Here is a 17,479-nt window from a genome sequence, read left to right as displayed (position 1 = left end):
AGGTTTGGTTTCTCCTTTGACCCTGCAGTGCTGATAGGAGTTCTTTATTCAGTTGTCCACATTCCTTCCTCCATCTTTGGAACACTAAACCTAAACACATCAGTATTATGGCTCTGTCTTTCATGTCCCATAATCCTACCTTTATCCCCAGCTAATCCATCTTTGCCTGGTTCTGGCTAATATTTGATAACTTAACATCAAAATTCAGACTCTCCTTTTATTTCCATCCCTGTGAAAGAGATTCTGCACTGTGCATATAGGGCGATTGGGAGGCAAACAGGTTTAGTCTGACAATTGGAGGGCTGCTGTGTGACTGTGGATAAATACTTAATGCATATTTTGCAAGAATGTGATGTTTTAATTTGGGAGTTTTCAGTTGAATGTCCCACATAAAAAAACATGCTAATAGGCCAGTGGTCACACATTTTGCCTCTCCAGCTTCCCCCTTTCACTCTGAGCAGAATATTGAGCTAATGCTTACAGAATCCTGACTGGAGTTATATCTGCTTAGGCCAATATATATACATTGCATTGAAAGGTTGTGTTGTGAGTGCTCAATGTTTGTATCTTTAGGTGAGATTGAGTTGGAAGAGTATTACCCAGCCTTTCTGGATATGGTGAGGAATCTACTGGATGGAAACATTGAACCTACACAATACGAGGACACACTGCGTGAAATGTTTACAATCCATGCGTACATTGGCTTCACTGTTGATAAGCTGATTCAGAATATCGTACGGCAGGTGAGTGGCACTGTCTTTTGTATAGAGTTAGACCAGTAGTTTGTTGGAGTGGTGGGTTATTGATTGGCTTCTGCTCCCTCCTATTGGGCCAGTAAGATGGCAGGCCTTGGTATGCACAAGAGAAAACCCCTAGCTACATTTTAATTTCATTTTCTTAACTTGCATCGCTTGTGTACTCACTTTGCGTGTTTCAGATTCAAGGATGCCTCAGGCTTTCAGAGCAGTTGTAAATAGTAGTAATGAGATGTCACGGGAGGCCTGGGAATGTAGATCTTCAGGAAGCAGTGCTGACTAAATTACCACTGCCTCTTACTCTGTCCTTGTTTGAAAGGCTGCTTAAAAGTTGAAATTAATAATTAATTTAATGCTGTAACACTGCAGGTTATGCATTCCTGAAAGTCAAATATTAGTTAAAGTTAAGGTCTGTCCTGAGCCTTATTGGCTCATCAGGCCGGTGCTTATGCCGTTTTCTGTGGCGTGAAGCAACTGAGAGTACGAGACTCCCCCCCCCCCCCGGGATAGGACGCCAGTCTATCGCGAGGTTAACCCCTAACATTTTTCTGGTACCCATTTTCAGTGGGTGGACTGGAGCAATGTGTGATTAAGTGGTCAAGGAGACAACACGCTGCCTCGGCTGGGGCTCGAGCTCACGACCTTCAGATCGCTAGTCCAACACCTTAACCACTTGGCTACGCGCCACACTGAACGTCAAATGTGGACGGGACATATACAGCAAATGACAGGTCACAGGTGACACGGTACTGGTTAGCACGATGCTTTACGGTACAGGCGACCCAGGTTCAATTCCTGCAGCCGCCTGTAAGGAGTTTGTATGTTCTCCCCGTGACCGCATGGGTTTTCTCCGGGTGCTCCGGTTTCCTCCCCCAGTCCAAAGATGTACAAGTTGGTAGGTTAAGTGGTCATTGTAAATTGTTCTGTGATTAGGATAGGATTAAATTGGGGATTTCTGAGCAGCACAGCTCAAAGGGCCAGAAGGGCCCTTTAAAGTTTATAAAATAAACTTTATATGGTGATTTACACAAGTAGGACGTAAAGGAAGGTTTGCTATATACTAGCAGTCGTATTGCTTTCTGCTTTTTGTCATGATGGATTTATATGGTATCGAGATCCTGTGCTGTCATTACGGTAGTACCAATACAGATGATGTACTTTACTGCCCCAGCTGACAGCTAACCTCATGGAGTGCTTGAACCTTTCCTAATGTGCCAAGTATTTGACTGAGTGCTAAGCTATCCTAGTGTGCTGAATATCTTGCTGAGGTCAAGTCTGCCCAGAGCACTGGGTATCTCACAGTCTCTCTCTCTCTCTCTCCCCACAGCTGCAACATCTGGTCAGTGATGATGTGTGTCTGCAGGCAACAGAGGTGTATCTGAGTGAGAGGAAGCGAGGAGCCGCTGGCGGGAGTTTGCCTTCCCAGTGTGTCCGAGCCAGTCTGGAAGCAGCTTACCAGCTGAGGGCTGAGCGGGTGATGCCAGATGAAAACTGTTTTAAGGTAAGGAGTGAGTGCTCCATTACTGAGGCTGACTGAGCAGGGTCCTGTGAAGTGAAATCAAGGAAACTCCAAAGATGTTTTATAAGGACATAAAGAGCAAGAAGTTAAAATTGGATGAGATTTAAATTAATCAATTTGAGCCCCTTATGTGGATGTGCTGGCATCCACAGGAGGTTCACAAGAATAATTGCGGGAATGAGGGTTGACATGTGAGGTGGCTCTGGGCCGGTACTCACTGGAGCTTCGAAGAATGTGGGAGGATTTCATTGAAATCTACCGAATATTGAAAGGCACAGACAGCTTGGATGTGGAGAAGATGTTTCTAACACTGGGAGAGTCGAGGACCAGAGGACACACACTCAGAATACAACAATGTCACTTTAGAATACGAGATGAGGAAGAACTTCTTTAACCAGAAGATGGTGAATCCAGTAGATTCATCACCACAGACAGCTGTGGCGGTCAAGTCGTTGGGTATACTTAAAGCGGAGGTTGATGGGTTCTGATTAGTAAAGCTGTCAAAGATTACAGGAGGAAGGCAGTAGAATGAGGTTGAGAGAAAAAATAAATTGGCCATGATCTAATGGCAGAGCTGACTCAACCAAGTGGCCTAATTCTGCTCCAATGGCTTGTGATCAATGCTGTAAGTAGGAAGCACTTATTGCCCTAAGTAGAATAATTGGTAGAATGATTAAGGGGAAATGAGGAAATTTGCTTTCACCCAGTAGGTTATCTCTGCCTGAAAGGATTATGGAGGGAGAAACCTACTTGGATGTCTATTTAAAGAGTTAATGTTGGAAACTCCTTTGGTCAGTGGGCATCATAAATTTTTGGTGATTCTATGATTCTACTCTGGCTTTCTCTTCTAGTGACAGGCTGGAAAGTGTGTAGTATAAGAGCTTGCCATGTTAAAACTTATAATGACAGCCTCAGAGCCAACTTGAAAATCGGATGTAAGGGGCATTGTTCTGGAGGCTAGAAATCCTATGCCAAACTCAGTGGTTATCTGCCATCCACAAAGCCCAAGCCAGGAGTGTGATTTGATACTGTCCACTTGACTGGATGATTGCATGTTCAACTGCTCTCAAGAAGTTTGAGCTCTAAGGACACAATGATCTGCTTGAAAGACACCATATTTACAGCTATTCCCTCACCATGCTGAAGCTAGCTACAGTTTCTGCCATCTACTGGATGACCTCCAGCATCTCACCAAGATGCCTCAGATAGCACCTTCCAAATTCATGACCTCTATCAGCTAGAAGTGCAAGGACAGCAAAGGCATGGGAACAACCTGAAAAAGTCGCCACTTACCATCCTGACCTGGGGAAAATATATTGTCCTTCTTTCATCATCACTAGGTCAAAATCCTGGAACACACACTCGAACAGCTTTGATGTGCTCACAAACACTGCAACAGTTCAAAAAGGCAGTTTGCCACCACCTCCTTGAGGGCATTCAGAGATGGCCAATCAAATGCTGAATCAACTTACAAGGCCCACATCCCTTGCACGAAAATTTAAAAAGAAATCTACCACCAATCCCTCTCTGTTCCCATGAGGTTCCAGGATTACCAGACTATACTTACAGAGGGAATGGTTCTATTGCTAACTGAGATAGTGGCCAGTTTTTGCAGACTTGCAAATTTCTGTAGGTGTACCGTGAAGAGCATTATCAGTGCTTGTATCATCATCTGGTATGGAGGGGCCACTGCACAGGATTGGAAGAAGCTGCAAAAAGTTGTAAACTCAGCTAGCTCCATCATGGACACTAGCCTTCCCAGAATCATAGAAAACCTACAGCACAATACACGTCCTTCAGCCCACGACACCGTGCCGAAGATGTACTTTAGAAATTACCTAGGGTTATCCCATAGCCCTCTGTTTTTCTAAGCTCCATGTACCTATCCAGGGGTCTCTTAAAATACCCTATCGTATCCGCCTCCACCACTGTAGCTGGCAGCCCATTCCACGCACTCACCACCCTTTGTGTAAAAAAAAACAACTTGCTTCTGACATCTCCTCTATACTACTTCCAAGCACCTTAAGACTGTGCCCCCTTGTGTTAGCCATTTCAGCCCTGAGAAAAAGCCCCTGACATCAATATGATCAATGCCTCTTATCATCGTGTATCCCTTATTAGGTCACCTCTCATCCTCCGTCATTCCAAGGAGAAAAAGCCAAGTTCATTCAACCTTTTCTCAAAGGGCATGCTCCCCAATCCAGGCAACATCCTTGTAAATCTCCTCTGCACCCTTTCTATAGTTTCCACATCCTTCCTGAGTGAGGCAACCAGAATTGAGCACAATACTTCAAGAGTGGTCTGACCCTTAAATAAGCCCTTAATTGAAAGTAACAAAATAAAGTGTTATTTGATACTTTATATTTATTCTTTAATTGATCAAATGACATTAATATACCTCCTTCAAAACAATCTCCTATATATCTAATCCCTTTTTGAATCCAATTATATAAAAGTTGATTGTCCATTGTGAAAGGAATAAGTCTATTTTGAATTAAAGATCTCTTTGCTAATAAAGATTTTTTTGTCTCATCATCAACATTTATCTTATTCCATAAGTCAATCAAATGTTTTAATATAGGAGATTCTTTCTTTTCCCGTATCCATTTAGATTCCCTTTTAGAAAAATTAGGTCAAACAATGTTATTGCCGAAATCTAATGAAATAGAAATTTTAATTCAAAAAGGAAATATTAAAAAAATTATATCTTGTATGTATAATTTAATTCAAAAACAGGCAATTAAACAAGGAGTCCATAAATCAAGACAAAAATGGGAAAGTGATTTGAATATTAAAATTGAAGAAACAAATTGGTCAAGACTATGTCTTGATAGTATGACAAATACAATAAATGTTCGGTTAAGATTAGTGCAATATAATTTTCTACATCAATTATATATTACACCACAAAAAATAAATAAATTAAATCCAAATTTATGGGATCAGTGTTTCCAATGTAACCAGGAAACTGGTACTTTTTTACATTCTACATGGTCTTGCTCTAAAATTCAACCTTTTTGGACAAATTTAAGACTTTTACTGGAACAAATTACAGGAACACAATTTCCTCATAATCCAATATTACTCTTACTAGGTTATATTGAAGGGATAAAACCGAAACTCAAACTAAATAAATATCAGAAAGAATTCATAACAATTGCACTGGCAGTAGCCAAAAAAGCTATTGCAGTTACTTGGAAATCGGATACATATTTAAGTATAGACTCTTGGAAGAAAGAAATCTATGGCTGTATTCCATTAGAAAAAATTACTTATAATTTAAGAGATAAATATGAAACATTTCTGAAAATTTGGAGCCCTTATTTACAAAAGACAGGACTAAATATATAGATGCTCTGAAGATGAAACAATTGGTTACTTGGGGAAAGAAATAAATATATATATTAAAGTTATATACATGGAGCATGTGGAGATCTACCAACAACCAGGCACTCTTTCTTTCTTTTTTTTTCTCTTTCTTTCTCTTTTTTTTCTATAGGGCAGTTAGGGGGGAGGGGTTAAGGGGAGGGGGGAAGGGTTATATACTTCTTTTTCATACTTTGTAACTACTTAAAAATGCAATAAAAAAGTTTTCAAAAAAAAAAAAGAGTGGTCTGACCAGGGTCCTATAAAGCTGTAGCATTACCTCTTGGCTTTTAAACTCAATCCCACAGTTGATGAAGGCCAATGCACCATATGCCTTCTTAACCAGAAAGTCAAACTGCACAACAGCTTTGAGTGTCCTATGGACTCAGGCCCCAAGATCCCTCTGATCCTGCACACTGCAAAGAGTCTTACCATTAAAATGAACCACCTCACTCTTATCTGTGTTGAACTCCATCTGCCACTTCTCAGCCCAGTTTTGCATCCTATTGATGTCTGGCTGTAACCTCTGACAGCCCTCCACATTATCCACAACGTCCCCACCCTTTGTGTCTTAAGCAAATTTACTAACCCATCGATCCACTTCCTCATCCAGGTCATTTGGTCACCGTCACCAAATTGAATGCAGAGTATGACCCATCTACAACCACTCTTTGCCTTCTGTGGGCAAGCCAATTCTGGATCCACAAAGCAAGGTCACCTTATATCCCATACCTCCTTACTTCCTCAATAAGCCTTGCATCGGGTACCCTATCAAATGCTTTGCTTAAATTCCTATACACTGCATCTACGGCTCTACCTTCATCAATGTGTTTAGTCACGTCCTTACTCCTAATCATATTATGCCTCTCCAAATGTTCATAAATCCTGCCTCTCAGGATCTTCTCCATCAACTTACCAACCACTGAAGTAAGACTCACTGGCCTATAATTTCCAGAGCTATCTCTACTCCCTTTCTCAAATAAGGAAACAATATCCGCAACCCTCCAATCCTCTGGAACCTCTCTATTCAAAGTTCTATTCAAAAGTTTCAAAGAAACATCTAAACAAGCCTGATGCATTTTGGAAACAAGTCCTGTGGACTGATGAAGTTAAAATAGAACTTCTTGGCCACAGTGAGCAAAGTATGTTTGGAGAAAAAAGGGTGCAGAATTTCATGAAAAGAACACCTCTCCAACTGTTAAGCACAGGGCTGGATCGATCATGCTTTTGGCTTGTGTTGCAGCCAGTGGCATGGGGAACATTTCACTAGTAGAGGGGAGAATGAATTAAATACCAGCAAATTCTGAAAGCAAACACCACACCATCTGTAAAAAAAAAAGCCAAAGCTGAAAAGAGGGTAGTTTCTACAACAGGATAATGATCCTAATCACACCTCAAAATCAACAATGGACTACCTCAAGAGGTGCAAGCTGAAGGTTTTGCCATCGCCTTTACAGTTTTAAGCTCCTTCTCGCTAGCCTTATAATTTTCTAGATCTCTATCATTACCTAGTTTTCCAAATCTTTCGTAAGCGTTCCTTCTTGACTAGGTTTTCAACAGCCTTTGTACACCATGGTTCCTGTACCCTACCATCCTTTCCCTGTTTCATTTGGAACGTACCTATACAGAATGTCACGCAAATATCCCCTAAACATTTGCCACATTTCTGCCGTACATCTCCCTGAGAACATCCGTTCCCAATGTAACACTTACGCAAAAGGCTGGTATATGTCTAGGGGAAACGGAGATCCAGCCACTCACCAACCCACCTCCTGTTCGCGCAGGTGCTGTGAGAATCGAGTTTATGCCTCGCGCCCACCAACAGTATCAAACCCAGAACAAATACCGTTATGAAATACACTTTAAAGAGTTTACTAAAATTAAAAGAGTATTAGGCTATACTATATATATATATATATATATATATATACACACACACACACACACACACACACATATATATATATATATATATATACATATATATATATATATATATATACATACATACACACACACACACACACACACATATATATAAAAGGAAGAAAATAAAAGGCGCCAACTTATCAAAGTTCAGTCTGTTTAGTGCACTCGTTGGAGCTCAATTAACGAACCAACGACCCATCCGACTGCCACGCCGTCGCACCTGAGACCTCCCCGGTGGTCTTACGAGCAGTCCAGCGCATGTCCGCCTTCCTTGGCGTCTTCCTCCCGACTCCCCTCACACCAAAAACCCGCAAAAACCCCTCCCCCAAGTTCCCAGCCTCACAAGACACAATAACATTCCCCATTGATTAACAAATGAATACAATTACCATATCAGCCATTCTAAAGCGAAACAACGGCGGGAGAAACACTTATCCGGCAAAGAAGCATTCCTACTCGTAACAAACCAAAGAAGCCATTTTGAGTAACATACACAGGACATTGTACACCAATGTATACTTCTAAGTTCTTGCCTGATAGCCTCTTATTTCCCCTTACTCCAATTAAATGCTTTCCTAACTTGTCTGTTCCTGTCCCTCTCCAATGCTATGGTAAAGTAGATAGAATTGTGATCACTAACTCCAAAATGCTCTTCCACTGAGAGTCCTCCAGGGCACTTTCAAAAGGTGATGCCTCAAAAAGGTGGCATCTATCATTTAAGGACCCCCCCCACCAAATCACCCATGAAGCCTGAAGACACTCAACATTTCAGGAGCAGCTTATTCCCCTCTGCCATTTCTGAATGGACAGTAAACCCATGAAGTCTACCTCAGTATTTTCCCTTCTTTTTGCACGACTTCTTTAATTTATAAAGTTGTAAGAAACCCTTTGCAATTACCTGGCTTTCTGCATGAATTATTCATAAAATGTCTGATCTTTATCCAAGTCACAATAATCGACAAACACAATCTGCCTAAACTAATAACACAAAGGATTGTACTTTTCATGTCTTCATTGAATACATTGTTCAATCAACCACAGTTCAGGCTGGAAAAAGTATGTCAACTCTTGTTTTTAGTAACAGCAATTAGTAGCAATTATCTCCACCAAACATTTCCTGTAGCTGCTGATCAGACTTGCACAACAAGGAGGAGGAATTTTAGACCATTCCTCCATGCAAAACTGTTTGATTTCATTAATATTTCTGGAATACTTCAGGTTAAGCCACAGCATCTCATTTGGGTTAAGGTCTGGACTCTGACTTGGCCATTCCAAAACACATTTTCTTCTTTTATAAACCATTCTGTTGTTGATTTACTGTTGTATTTTGGATCATTGTCTTGTTGCATCATCTATTAAGCTTCAGGTGACAGAATGCTACCCTGACGTTCTCCTATAAAACATTTTGATACAATTCTGAATTCATTGTTCCCTCAACAATTGCAAGCTGTCCAGGCCCTGAGGCAGCAAAGTCAGCCCCAAAGCATGATGCTCCTTCCACCATGTTTCACAGTTGGGATGAGGTTTTGGTGCTGGTGTGCAGTGTCCTTTTTCCTCCAAACATAGTAGTGTGTATTTCTGCCAAAAAGTTCACTTTTGTCTCATCTGTCCACAGAGCGTTGTCCCAGAAGTGTTGTGGAACATCCAGGCAGTCTTTTGCAAACTTGAGACGTGCAGCAATGTTTTTTTTTAATTTTTGGAGAGCAGCGGTGTCCTTCCGTGAACACCATTCTTGTTTAGTGTTTTTCTTATAGTAGAGACATGAACATAGACTTCAGCAAGTTCTAGAGATTTCTGCAGGTCTTTAGCTGTTACCCTTGGGTTCTTTTTCACCTCATTCAGCATTGCACGTTGTGCTCTTAGTGTGCTCTTTGCAGGATGTCCATCCTGGGGAGAGTCACAACAGTACTCGATTCCCTGCATTTGTAAACAATCTCTCTTACTGTGTGCTGATGAAAACTCAGGTCTTTAGAAATGCTTTTGTAGCCTTTTCCAGTTTCATGTATCTCCACGATTCTTCTTCTAAGGTCCTCTGAAAGTTGTTCTAATTGAGGCATGGTGCGTATAAACAGATCTGTTTTGAGAAGAGCAGGTTTTGTCAGTAACCTGACTTTGTGTGTGTTTTTTATAGAGCAGAGTACCTCGACAACCCACACCTCCAATCCCTTCTCATTGATTGGAACACCTGACTCTAAATAGCTTTTTCAGAAGACATTACCTGAGGCTCGCACACTTTTTTGAACCTTGACTGTGATTGGTTATATGGTGTACTTGATGAGAAGTACAACTGTTTGTGTGTTATTAGTTTAGGCAGATTGTGCTTGTCTATTATTGTGACTTAGATGAAGATCAGACCACATTTTATGAGTAATTAAATCAGAAAACCAGGTAAATGTAAAGGGTTCACAAATTTTTTCTTGCAACTGTGTGTGTGTATATGTGTATATGTAGTGTGTGTGTGTGTGCGCACACGTTGCTTTTATTATGTATTACAATGTACTGCTGCTGCAAATCAACAAATTTCACAGCATATGCCAGTGATATTAAACTTGATTATGCATCAGTGTGTCATTTCACACAGGCAGTGCTGTGAGGTTAGGGATAGGTCGTAGAAGGGCACAGGCTGCTTTAGGGAAGGTGTGAATCACAGTGGGCCTCTACACAGAGTGAATTGGTGCCCTTTTTTTAAATTACAGATTATGTTTATCCAGAGTAAAGGACGTGTTTCCATGACAATTGAGCTATTGGATACAGAGGAAGCACCATCGGACGATCCCCTGGAGCTGCAGGTGAAAGAGCTTTCTGCTTGGAGTGTGTAGTTGGTGCATTCCTGATGTAAGGTGGGACAGTATGATGGCAGAGTGGTTTGCACACCACTTTACAGTACAGGCGACCCGGGTTCCTGTAAAGAATTTATACATTCTCCCCGTGATTGTGTGGGTTTCCTCCGGGTGCTCCGGTTTCCTTCCACATCCAGAGACATACTGGCTGGTAGCCATTGTAAACTGTCCCATGATTAGTCTAGCATTAAACTGGGGATCTCTTGGGTGGCGTGGCTCAAAGAGCCGGTAGGCCCTATTTTGCACTGTATCCCAATAAATAGATGAAAAGGTGGGAGCAATGCAGTCCCATTTTATGGCTTAGGGTTACAGGGCCCAAAGATCTCAAGTGTGCTTTCTTCTCCCAGTTGGAATTTCTTAACCATATTAGACTCAGTGCCATTTAGTTCATCACTGCCATTCATTCTTACAGCATGGAAAAAGGGCTGAAGGGCTAGTGGAATATCCCCTAGCACGCACAGCTCTCCCACACTCACCCCGCTCTTCCAATCCTTACTCCTTACCTACCTTATTTACAGTGGCTGCTGTGGCACCTCGGAGGCTACTGGAGCATCGGTGGGAAACCCTTTGGTCACACAGACCAAAGCTCCACCTGGAGAGCACTGGAGATCAGGATTGATGTGGCTCTGCTAACTGTGCAGCTCTGCCTCCTTTGTCTTGGATCTGTTTTAATTTGCATTACAGCAATGTTACTAGCATTCTAACATTGTCCTCTATCTACTGCTCGTATTCATATTAATCCGATGCTTTTGCATTGACAGAATTTAACAAGTTATGTTGAACAATATGCTGGTCCAGAGGCAGCCCTACAGTTCGAGCAGACTGATGGATTCTTTTATAAACCAGTGTTTTTACCCAGGTGAGTTAACACAGGTCTGTTAGGACCATTTAACCATTGTTCCGCTGGATTTTCTGTGCCTTGATGTTACCCGATGCTACCCCTTTGTTAATTGGGTTAATTGTTCAAACTCTATTGTTTATTTAGTCTCTTTGACACTGAATGAGAACGTTGGAAAGTTGGTCAGTAAGGAAAAATTTAGCATTCTGTGCATATTAAAACTTGTGTGTTGGCAGAAACCTTCGAAAATTTCGTAAATGGCAGCAAAAGCAGTTTCTATCAATGAGGAATGAAAGCAGGAACAGCCGGCAGCGCAGCCTGGGTGTTGAAAACTCCAACAGCATTGACTGCAAGTTTAAACTCAACACTCACAAGTTGGTGTACGTTATGAACTCTGAAGACTTCATGTACCGATGTGGGGCTCTGCATCGAGCTCGTGAGGTAATTTCTGCTCTTACGCAGGTCACTTCTGCACTTGTTTTAATTGTATAATACATAGCAGTGATCGCCCTTGTAAGCACTACCAACCTGTTGCCTCCACTCAAACCATTTCATAAAATAATAGAACTTCTGTGGCACAGACCGTTCAGCCCTTTATATTAAAAAACAGTTCTGTTTCAAAGTAGCATCACAAATGAAGGGACCAAGCTAACTGATCTGTTTGAGTACAGCAAAAACAAAACTCCCTGTAATGGGAATGAGATGGGGCAGAGAAAATGAAGTACAGTAGAAATTCCTCTGTGAGGAAGTAGTGAAGCACCTTCAATGGGACAGGTTAGAGGAACCTTCAGTTCTTCTAATCTTTCTTCTACCCGCCCAAAGTGTGCTTGTTGTGAGAATATCTGTAAAATGGAGTGTGGTACATTTTCAATACTGATGCCCTTGTGAGGTGTCTGCTTATCTGATCCATAGTTCCATTGCCTGGTATGAGATTTGGATTTGGGGAAAGGACTATTTGTAAGGAAAGTTCATAGACAATTTCAATATACTAACAAGCTTAAGTTTTTAGTACAACATTGACTTATTTTTTTTCTCCCTCTTTTGTACCCTCCACCATTTTTCACTGTCTTTGCACTCTTCCCATAACAACCTATCTCTCTCCCGCCCTCCCTCCACCCTTGTCCCTCTCCCCACCTTGCCCACTGCAGTCGCAATGCCAGGTTGCCAGGTATCAGCACCAGCAATTTCAGTTGTGGCACAACCGCTGGCTGCAGGACCACGTGACAGACGAGACGGCCGAACTGGTGCAGGATTGGCTGATGGGCGAGGATGTTGAGGACCTAATCCTGTGCAAGACTGTCTGTGAAACCGACACCATCCATGACATTCCCATCAATAAATACCGTGTACAGTACAGTCAGTGCCCTCCCTCACCATGACATGCTTTTGCACTCAACGTTCTGACACACGCACACACTGCAGTTGCAAGTGCACTGCGTGACCGTGGGGATACACCGTGCTCTCGGCTGGTGAGATGATTGTAATGGCTGTCTGACTCCCATGTAAGTGAATGGTCGCTGCAGCACCAGTCTACAGAACACAGCTAGTGTTATCAATGAGGAAATGCACTTGACATGAATCTGCTTGTGATCCTTGGACTCATTCTCCCTTCCCTTTCTCCTATTTTGTCATATTTTCATCTTCCCAACCAGATTTCACATTGTGATGTTGCATGACATATTTTTGGTTGTACCCAAATGCTTGCTGATGTGTACCCTGTGACCCTGTGATACAACCTAACCACCGGATAGCAGGACAAGTAAAAGATGATTATGGTGGTCTCCAGCTGCTGCACCTCTCTCCCACCCCATTCTTCTCCCCTTACCTTGCAAAAAAAAAGCAGAGGCTGTCATTTCTTCACCTACAGTGGTAAATATCTGGGACAACCTTACAGAAATGTACCAAGACTGCAAGGCTGTGGCTTCTTCATCCATGTACTGACTTCACCTCATTAAATAGACATCTGATAGACCAGCTGCTTATGCCTTCACCAGTGAGACATCTGCCAACTCTGGAGCATGCTACACTCTGCCAAGCCAACTTTTCGTTATTAGAGGCAACCTCGTCCAGATCTGAACAAATTGAAGGATTTACAAGTTGCTGAGACCCTTTGATTTTACAATGCCCAGCAGGGGACCCAGTATTAAAGGTTGGTATCAGGTGCTGACTCCAAGTCCAGAGCTGGTGGGTGTATTTGCTGCAGTCTGTGAAAGCAGTTCTTTGCAGCTTTGTTCAGCCCTGAACCGAAATGCTTCAGTTGCAATGAAGCAATGTTAGTGCGCATCGTTTGTTCTTGTGCAAACCCTAGGCCAAATGAAGGTTAAATGAAAGCATCTTAAGCTGTCCTTGTTAAATTGAATGCCATCTGGGCTTTGAGCTTGAACTGCCACATTCATATTACGGCTGACAGCATACCCCCCCCCCCCCCCCCCCGAGCTACTTGAGAATTTGTTTTGAGTCCTCTCATGGATTGAGTCCTTTAACTTCCTTTGAAGCTGCTGTATATCAAGTCACACTGAAGAATGCTTTCTCAGCAAGTGGGGTGAGAGTGAGGAATCATGGGCTGGAGATACAAAAACAAACACACATGTGTTAATATATTAACTGCCTGAAATTCAGGGGATTTTTTTGACTATTAATGTAAAGTTTTCAAATTTAAGGCTTGCTTCTTTACAGAAATATCTGTTTAAATTAGTGTATTGTTGAAAGATTTCAAGTATCGAGAATGTTTTTTTAAAATGTTTTGTGAATAAGAGTATCTTTAGAGGGAGGCTTAAAACTGTTCTGGGAGTATTCTTAAATCAAGCAGCCATCCTGATTACCTGCAGCATGGTGAAGGTGTAGCAGGTTGAATAATGGAGTGTGGCCAAAGGAGAGGCCATTGCAAAACATTCTTGGGTGCCTAGGTGGCTCCCACACTGAGGTAACTGTGCTGGTTGGGGTTCAAATTCAGAAATTGCAGAGATGTGTGATTCTGTCGAGTGTAATGTCTCCAGTGATGGTATGTTCACCGATATCCTCTGAAACCGGAAGTACGTAAGTATGAGACAAGGGAGGAAGCTGGCATGTGGTGGGTCTGGGTATCTATCACCATTCATTGCTTATCCATGTGGTTCACCACAGCTGATCCTGAAGCAGCTCACACTTTCTCTGGTGATGAGCAGTGGCGGCCCACACTTTGCTGCCTCTGTAACACAGACCTGCTGACTTAACATCGACGGTAGTTGGAAGCTGACTCGGTATGGGGGAGAAGGATGAGGGGAGGGATCGACCTCAGACAGGTGACTGCTTACAGTCCAAAATGAAAATACAGCATCTGCTGGAAAATGAGCACAGAAACTGCTGATAATACTGGGCAAGTCAGGCAGCATTTGTGGAGAAAGGAATAAACTCGATGCTAATGGCATTTCATCACAACTTCCAGCATTTTGTGTTACTCATAGGTGGCTGCATCTGAATGCAGTGGCCACATCTGTAATTTCTGTATCTGCAGGACTAAGTGACCAAGTGGGAGAACTGCACTTTTCTACATTTATTTGCCAGGCTAGACCAGAATTTCCATGGATTGCTTTTGGCTGAAAACTGTAAACAGTCAGAGGCAGAATCATTTTCATATAAACTCTGATGCCACTGTTGCACTTTGTCCCTCCCCCAGAAGTGGGGTGTAGCAGCACTAGGGATCCCAGTCACGGGTTGGGGAAGGGGGCACTCATCGGGTTTGATCGTCCAGTAAACTGGACAGGAACAGGGCTGCTGCCATCAGCTGCAAAACATGCATTCACATTAGCTGCATTTAACAACTTATATTTATCAAATGTTTTAAAAGGAAAAAAAAGTCAAGATATTCTACAATGAACTGTGTGTGCAATTAGGGAATGCGAGACAAAGTGAACTGTTGTGCTTTCCCATCAACCTCCTGCCTTCTCCCACGACCAGTGTCCATTATGGATGCTAATTTACTTCAGTGGGGGAGAAATGGTACCGGGGTGCTTGAAATCGTTATTTGATTCCCAGTCACCTCCACCCCTACACCCACGCCAACTACATCACCAGGGGACACCAGTAAGATGGTGTGCAGGCAGAGACAATTGATTGGAGTAGTATTATAGTCTGTGAGCGAACAGCCTGTACTGTGGGGCCGCTCGTTATAAGTATTGCCACGGAGACCATTCCTTTGGTGACGGCCATTAATTGAATAGGCTCGCCTGATGTTGACCGCTCACGGTGATAATTTTCATTTTGTTCTTGCCGTGTGAAACTATATAATGTGATTTTACATTGTGTGATAATTGAAATCTCTTGAATTGTCTTCAGATATGTCAATGCCATGCTCTCTGTTTTTGTAGTGTGATGCTTGTTTGTGAAGTCAAACATTCGTCTCTCTCGCCCTGTCTCGCTCGGCCTCCTCCCCCTCGCTCACCCCTCCCCCTTACTCCTCCCATCCTCTCTCGCCCCCCCCCCCCCCCAATCAGCCTAAGACTTTACTCGTTTCCCTGCAGCCCTCGCAGTTGACATACAGTTCTTTAGTGACAGGGGACCAAGGCTCCGGATCCCTCTTGTGTTACTGATATGCAAGTCTCCATCTCCTCCTCCTGGGTTGAGGATCCGGAGGTCCCTCCTCACCCCCACTTAGGAGAGGGAGAGGCTTAAATCCTGATTCTGCCTTGGAGGTAATGGAGCAGAGTTTGGTAGTGATGCCCTGGGGCTTCTGATAACCTCTTGAATGGGAAGTACTTGAATCCTGGGTCGCTTTTAACTGTAACTTCTAAAAGTAAAATTCCTTCTCATTTTCTGTTTTGAATAATTTGATTGCTTGGTTTTTAAATCCCTGGGCTGCGCAGGGTTTGAGGGAGGGTTAACATCAGCAGTTCCCTACAGTTTTCATCCCTCTCGACAAACAGCATTGTACCTTCATACAAAATGTAATAAAAATGAAAAATAATTGCCTGCAGATCGTGACAGTTTATTGGTAGGAAGGAGATGCCAGTCAGCAAGGAGAGGGAGGGAAACAATGGACAATACGCTTAAGTGGGTGAGGTGATAGCAGGAATTCCGTTGTTCATTTATCAATGCTGGAGAGTGGTGGGTAAGGGTCAGAATGACTTGTTCCTTAGGAGCTTCACAACCAGCATATATTTGTAGTTTAAATTCATAATTGAGAAGTAACACGTATGGAGAGAGAAGAGAAGCTGGAATTTGAAACAAGCAAATCGCTGAAGGAAGTCAGCAGGCCAGGCAGCAACTGTGGATGCATAGGGACAGTGGACGTTCGGGTCGAGGCCCTTTGCACTGAGCAACAGGGGGTGTAGCCAGCATGGATTTCACTGTCTGTCAAATTGACTCACCTATCTCATTGGCGCCCTACAGCTGAGTTCATGAGATCTTGATCAGATGTCACACAAGTATGTGCCAATTGTATATCTCGTGGTTTTTTTTCCATTTTAGGCTGTGTTTTTCTTTAAACAAAATAATATTCGTTAATCCCGGATTGCAGACACATTTTTAACTCCACATTTAAAAGCGAAATAACCGATTTCAAGGTTAAGATAGGAATAACCTGTTCGATACAAATTGAATAAAGCAACAAAAGACTCTCCAAGAACACATTTTATTGAGTTGTTAATGCGAGTTGAACCATGGTTTGCAGGGGCAATTTAACATTATAATCGCTAACAGTTGCACGAGTTCCGTAAAATTGACGTCCCTGCCTTGACTGTTTCAGGACCTCGAGGAAATGTTGACAAAAGGAGATAAAATAATTGCGTTAGTAACGTGTCATCATTACAGAGGTACCGGCCAAAGACTGATTCTTCCCATTATATCAGAAGTCCTCGGTCTCGATGGGCCGAATGCCTCTGAGCCTGAGCGGTACTGAACTAGTTCGGGCCAATCGCTTATCAACCCGGTTTCTTTTGTTCGTAGTTCTCTTAATTTTCGCCTCTCCAAGGAAACTGTCTCAATCCAACCGCGAGGTCGGTGACCTCAAAACGTACGGTTACTAAAAATGGGAGCTGGGTTTCGATCAGATTACGAAGCTCAAAGAAGTTCGAGCATTTGCTGTGCTCGTCTTTAGAAGCGGCTTCATTAAACACTTGCATCAGGGTAAACGTGGCTTCGGTGTGCAGGACATGGCATGGAATCACGGGTGTAACTAGCACAGGAAGACACAAACCCAAAGAAGAAATTCCACGAAATATGCCGGTAATGTTAAATCTGTTTCTGATTCGACTAT

The 17,479-nt window shown here is 42.6% G+C and overlaps 1 protein-coding gene and 1 long non-coding RNA gene across 6 annotated transcripts in view; one reads left to right on the top strand and one right to left on the bottom strand.

Moving 5' to 3' along the window:
- The window catches only part of LOC132406116 (uncharacterized), a 33,204-nt gene extending 32,046 nt beyond the window's left edge, over nucleotides 1-1,158 (bottom strand). Inside the window, exon 1 of one of the 2 annotated variants that reach the window (XR_009516065.1) lies at nucleotides 924-1,158. This is a non-coding gene — a long non-coding RNA (uncharacterized LOC132406116). The remainder of the gene's footprint in view (nucleotides 1-923) is intronic. The other variant, XR_009516064.1, reaches the window with a different exon arrangement.
- sin3b (SIN3 transcription regulator family member B) overlaps nucleotides 1-16,841 on the top strand; it is a 52,137-nt gene extending 35,296 nt beyond the window's left edge. For all 4 annotated transcript variants that reach the window (XM_059991339.1, XM_059991338.1, XM_059991341.1 and 1 more), the window contains exons 15-20: nucleotides 574-743; nucleotides 2,083-2,256; nucleotides 10,266-10,358; nucleotides 11,171-11,268; nucleotides 11,484-11,688; nucleotides 12,396-16,841. In XM_059991339.1, the coding sequence (XP_059847322.1) occupies nucleotides 574-743; nucleotides 2,083-2,256; nucleotides 10,266-10,358; nucleotides 11,171-11,268; nucleotides 11,484-11,688; nucleotides 12,396-12,626 (971 nt within the window). In that variant the 3' untranslated portion in view covers nucleotides 12,627-16,841. The remainder of the gene's footprint in view (nucleotides 1-573; nucleotides 744-2,082; nucleotides 2,257-10,265; nucleotides 10,359-11,170; nucleotides 11,269-11,483; nucleotides 11,689-12,395) is intronic.
- The last annotated feature ends 638 nt before the right edge of the window (nucleotides 16,842-17,479 follow it).

This window comes from Hypanus sabinus, chromosome 16 (genome assembly GCF_030144855.1).
Source record: "Hypanus sabinus isolate sHypSab1 chromosome 16, sHypSab1.hap1, whole genome shotgun sequence".
Lineage (NCBI taxonomy): Eukaryota > Metazoa > Chordata > Chondrichthyes > Myliobatiformes > Dasyatidae > Hypanus > Hypanus sabinus.
The sequence above is the reverse complement of the archived record's forward strand: the minus strand, read 5'-3'. Positions and strand labels throughout refer to the sequence as shown.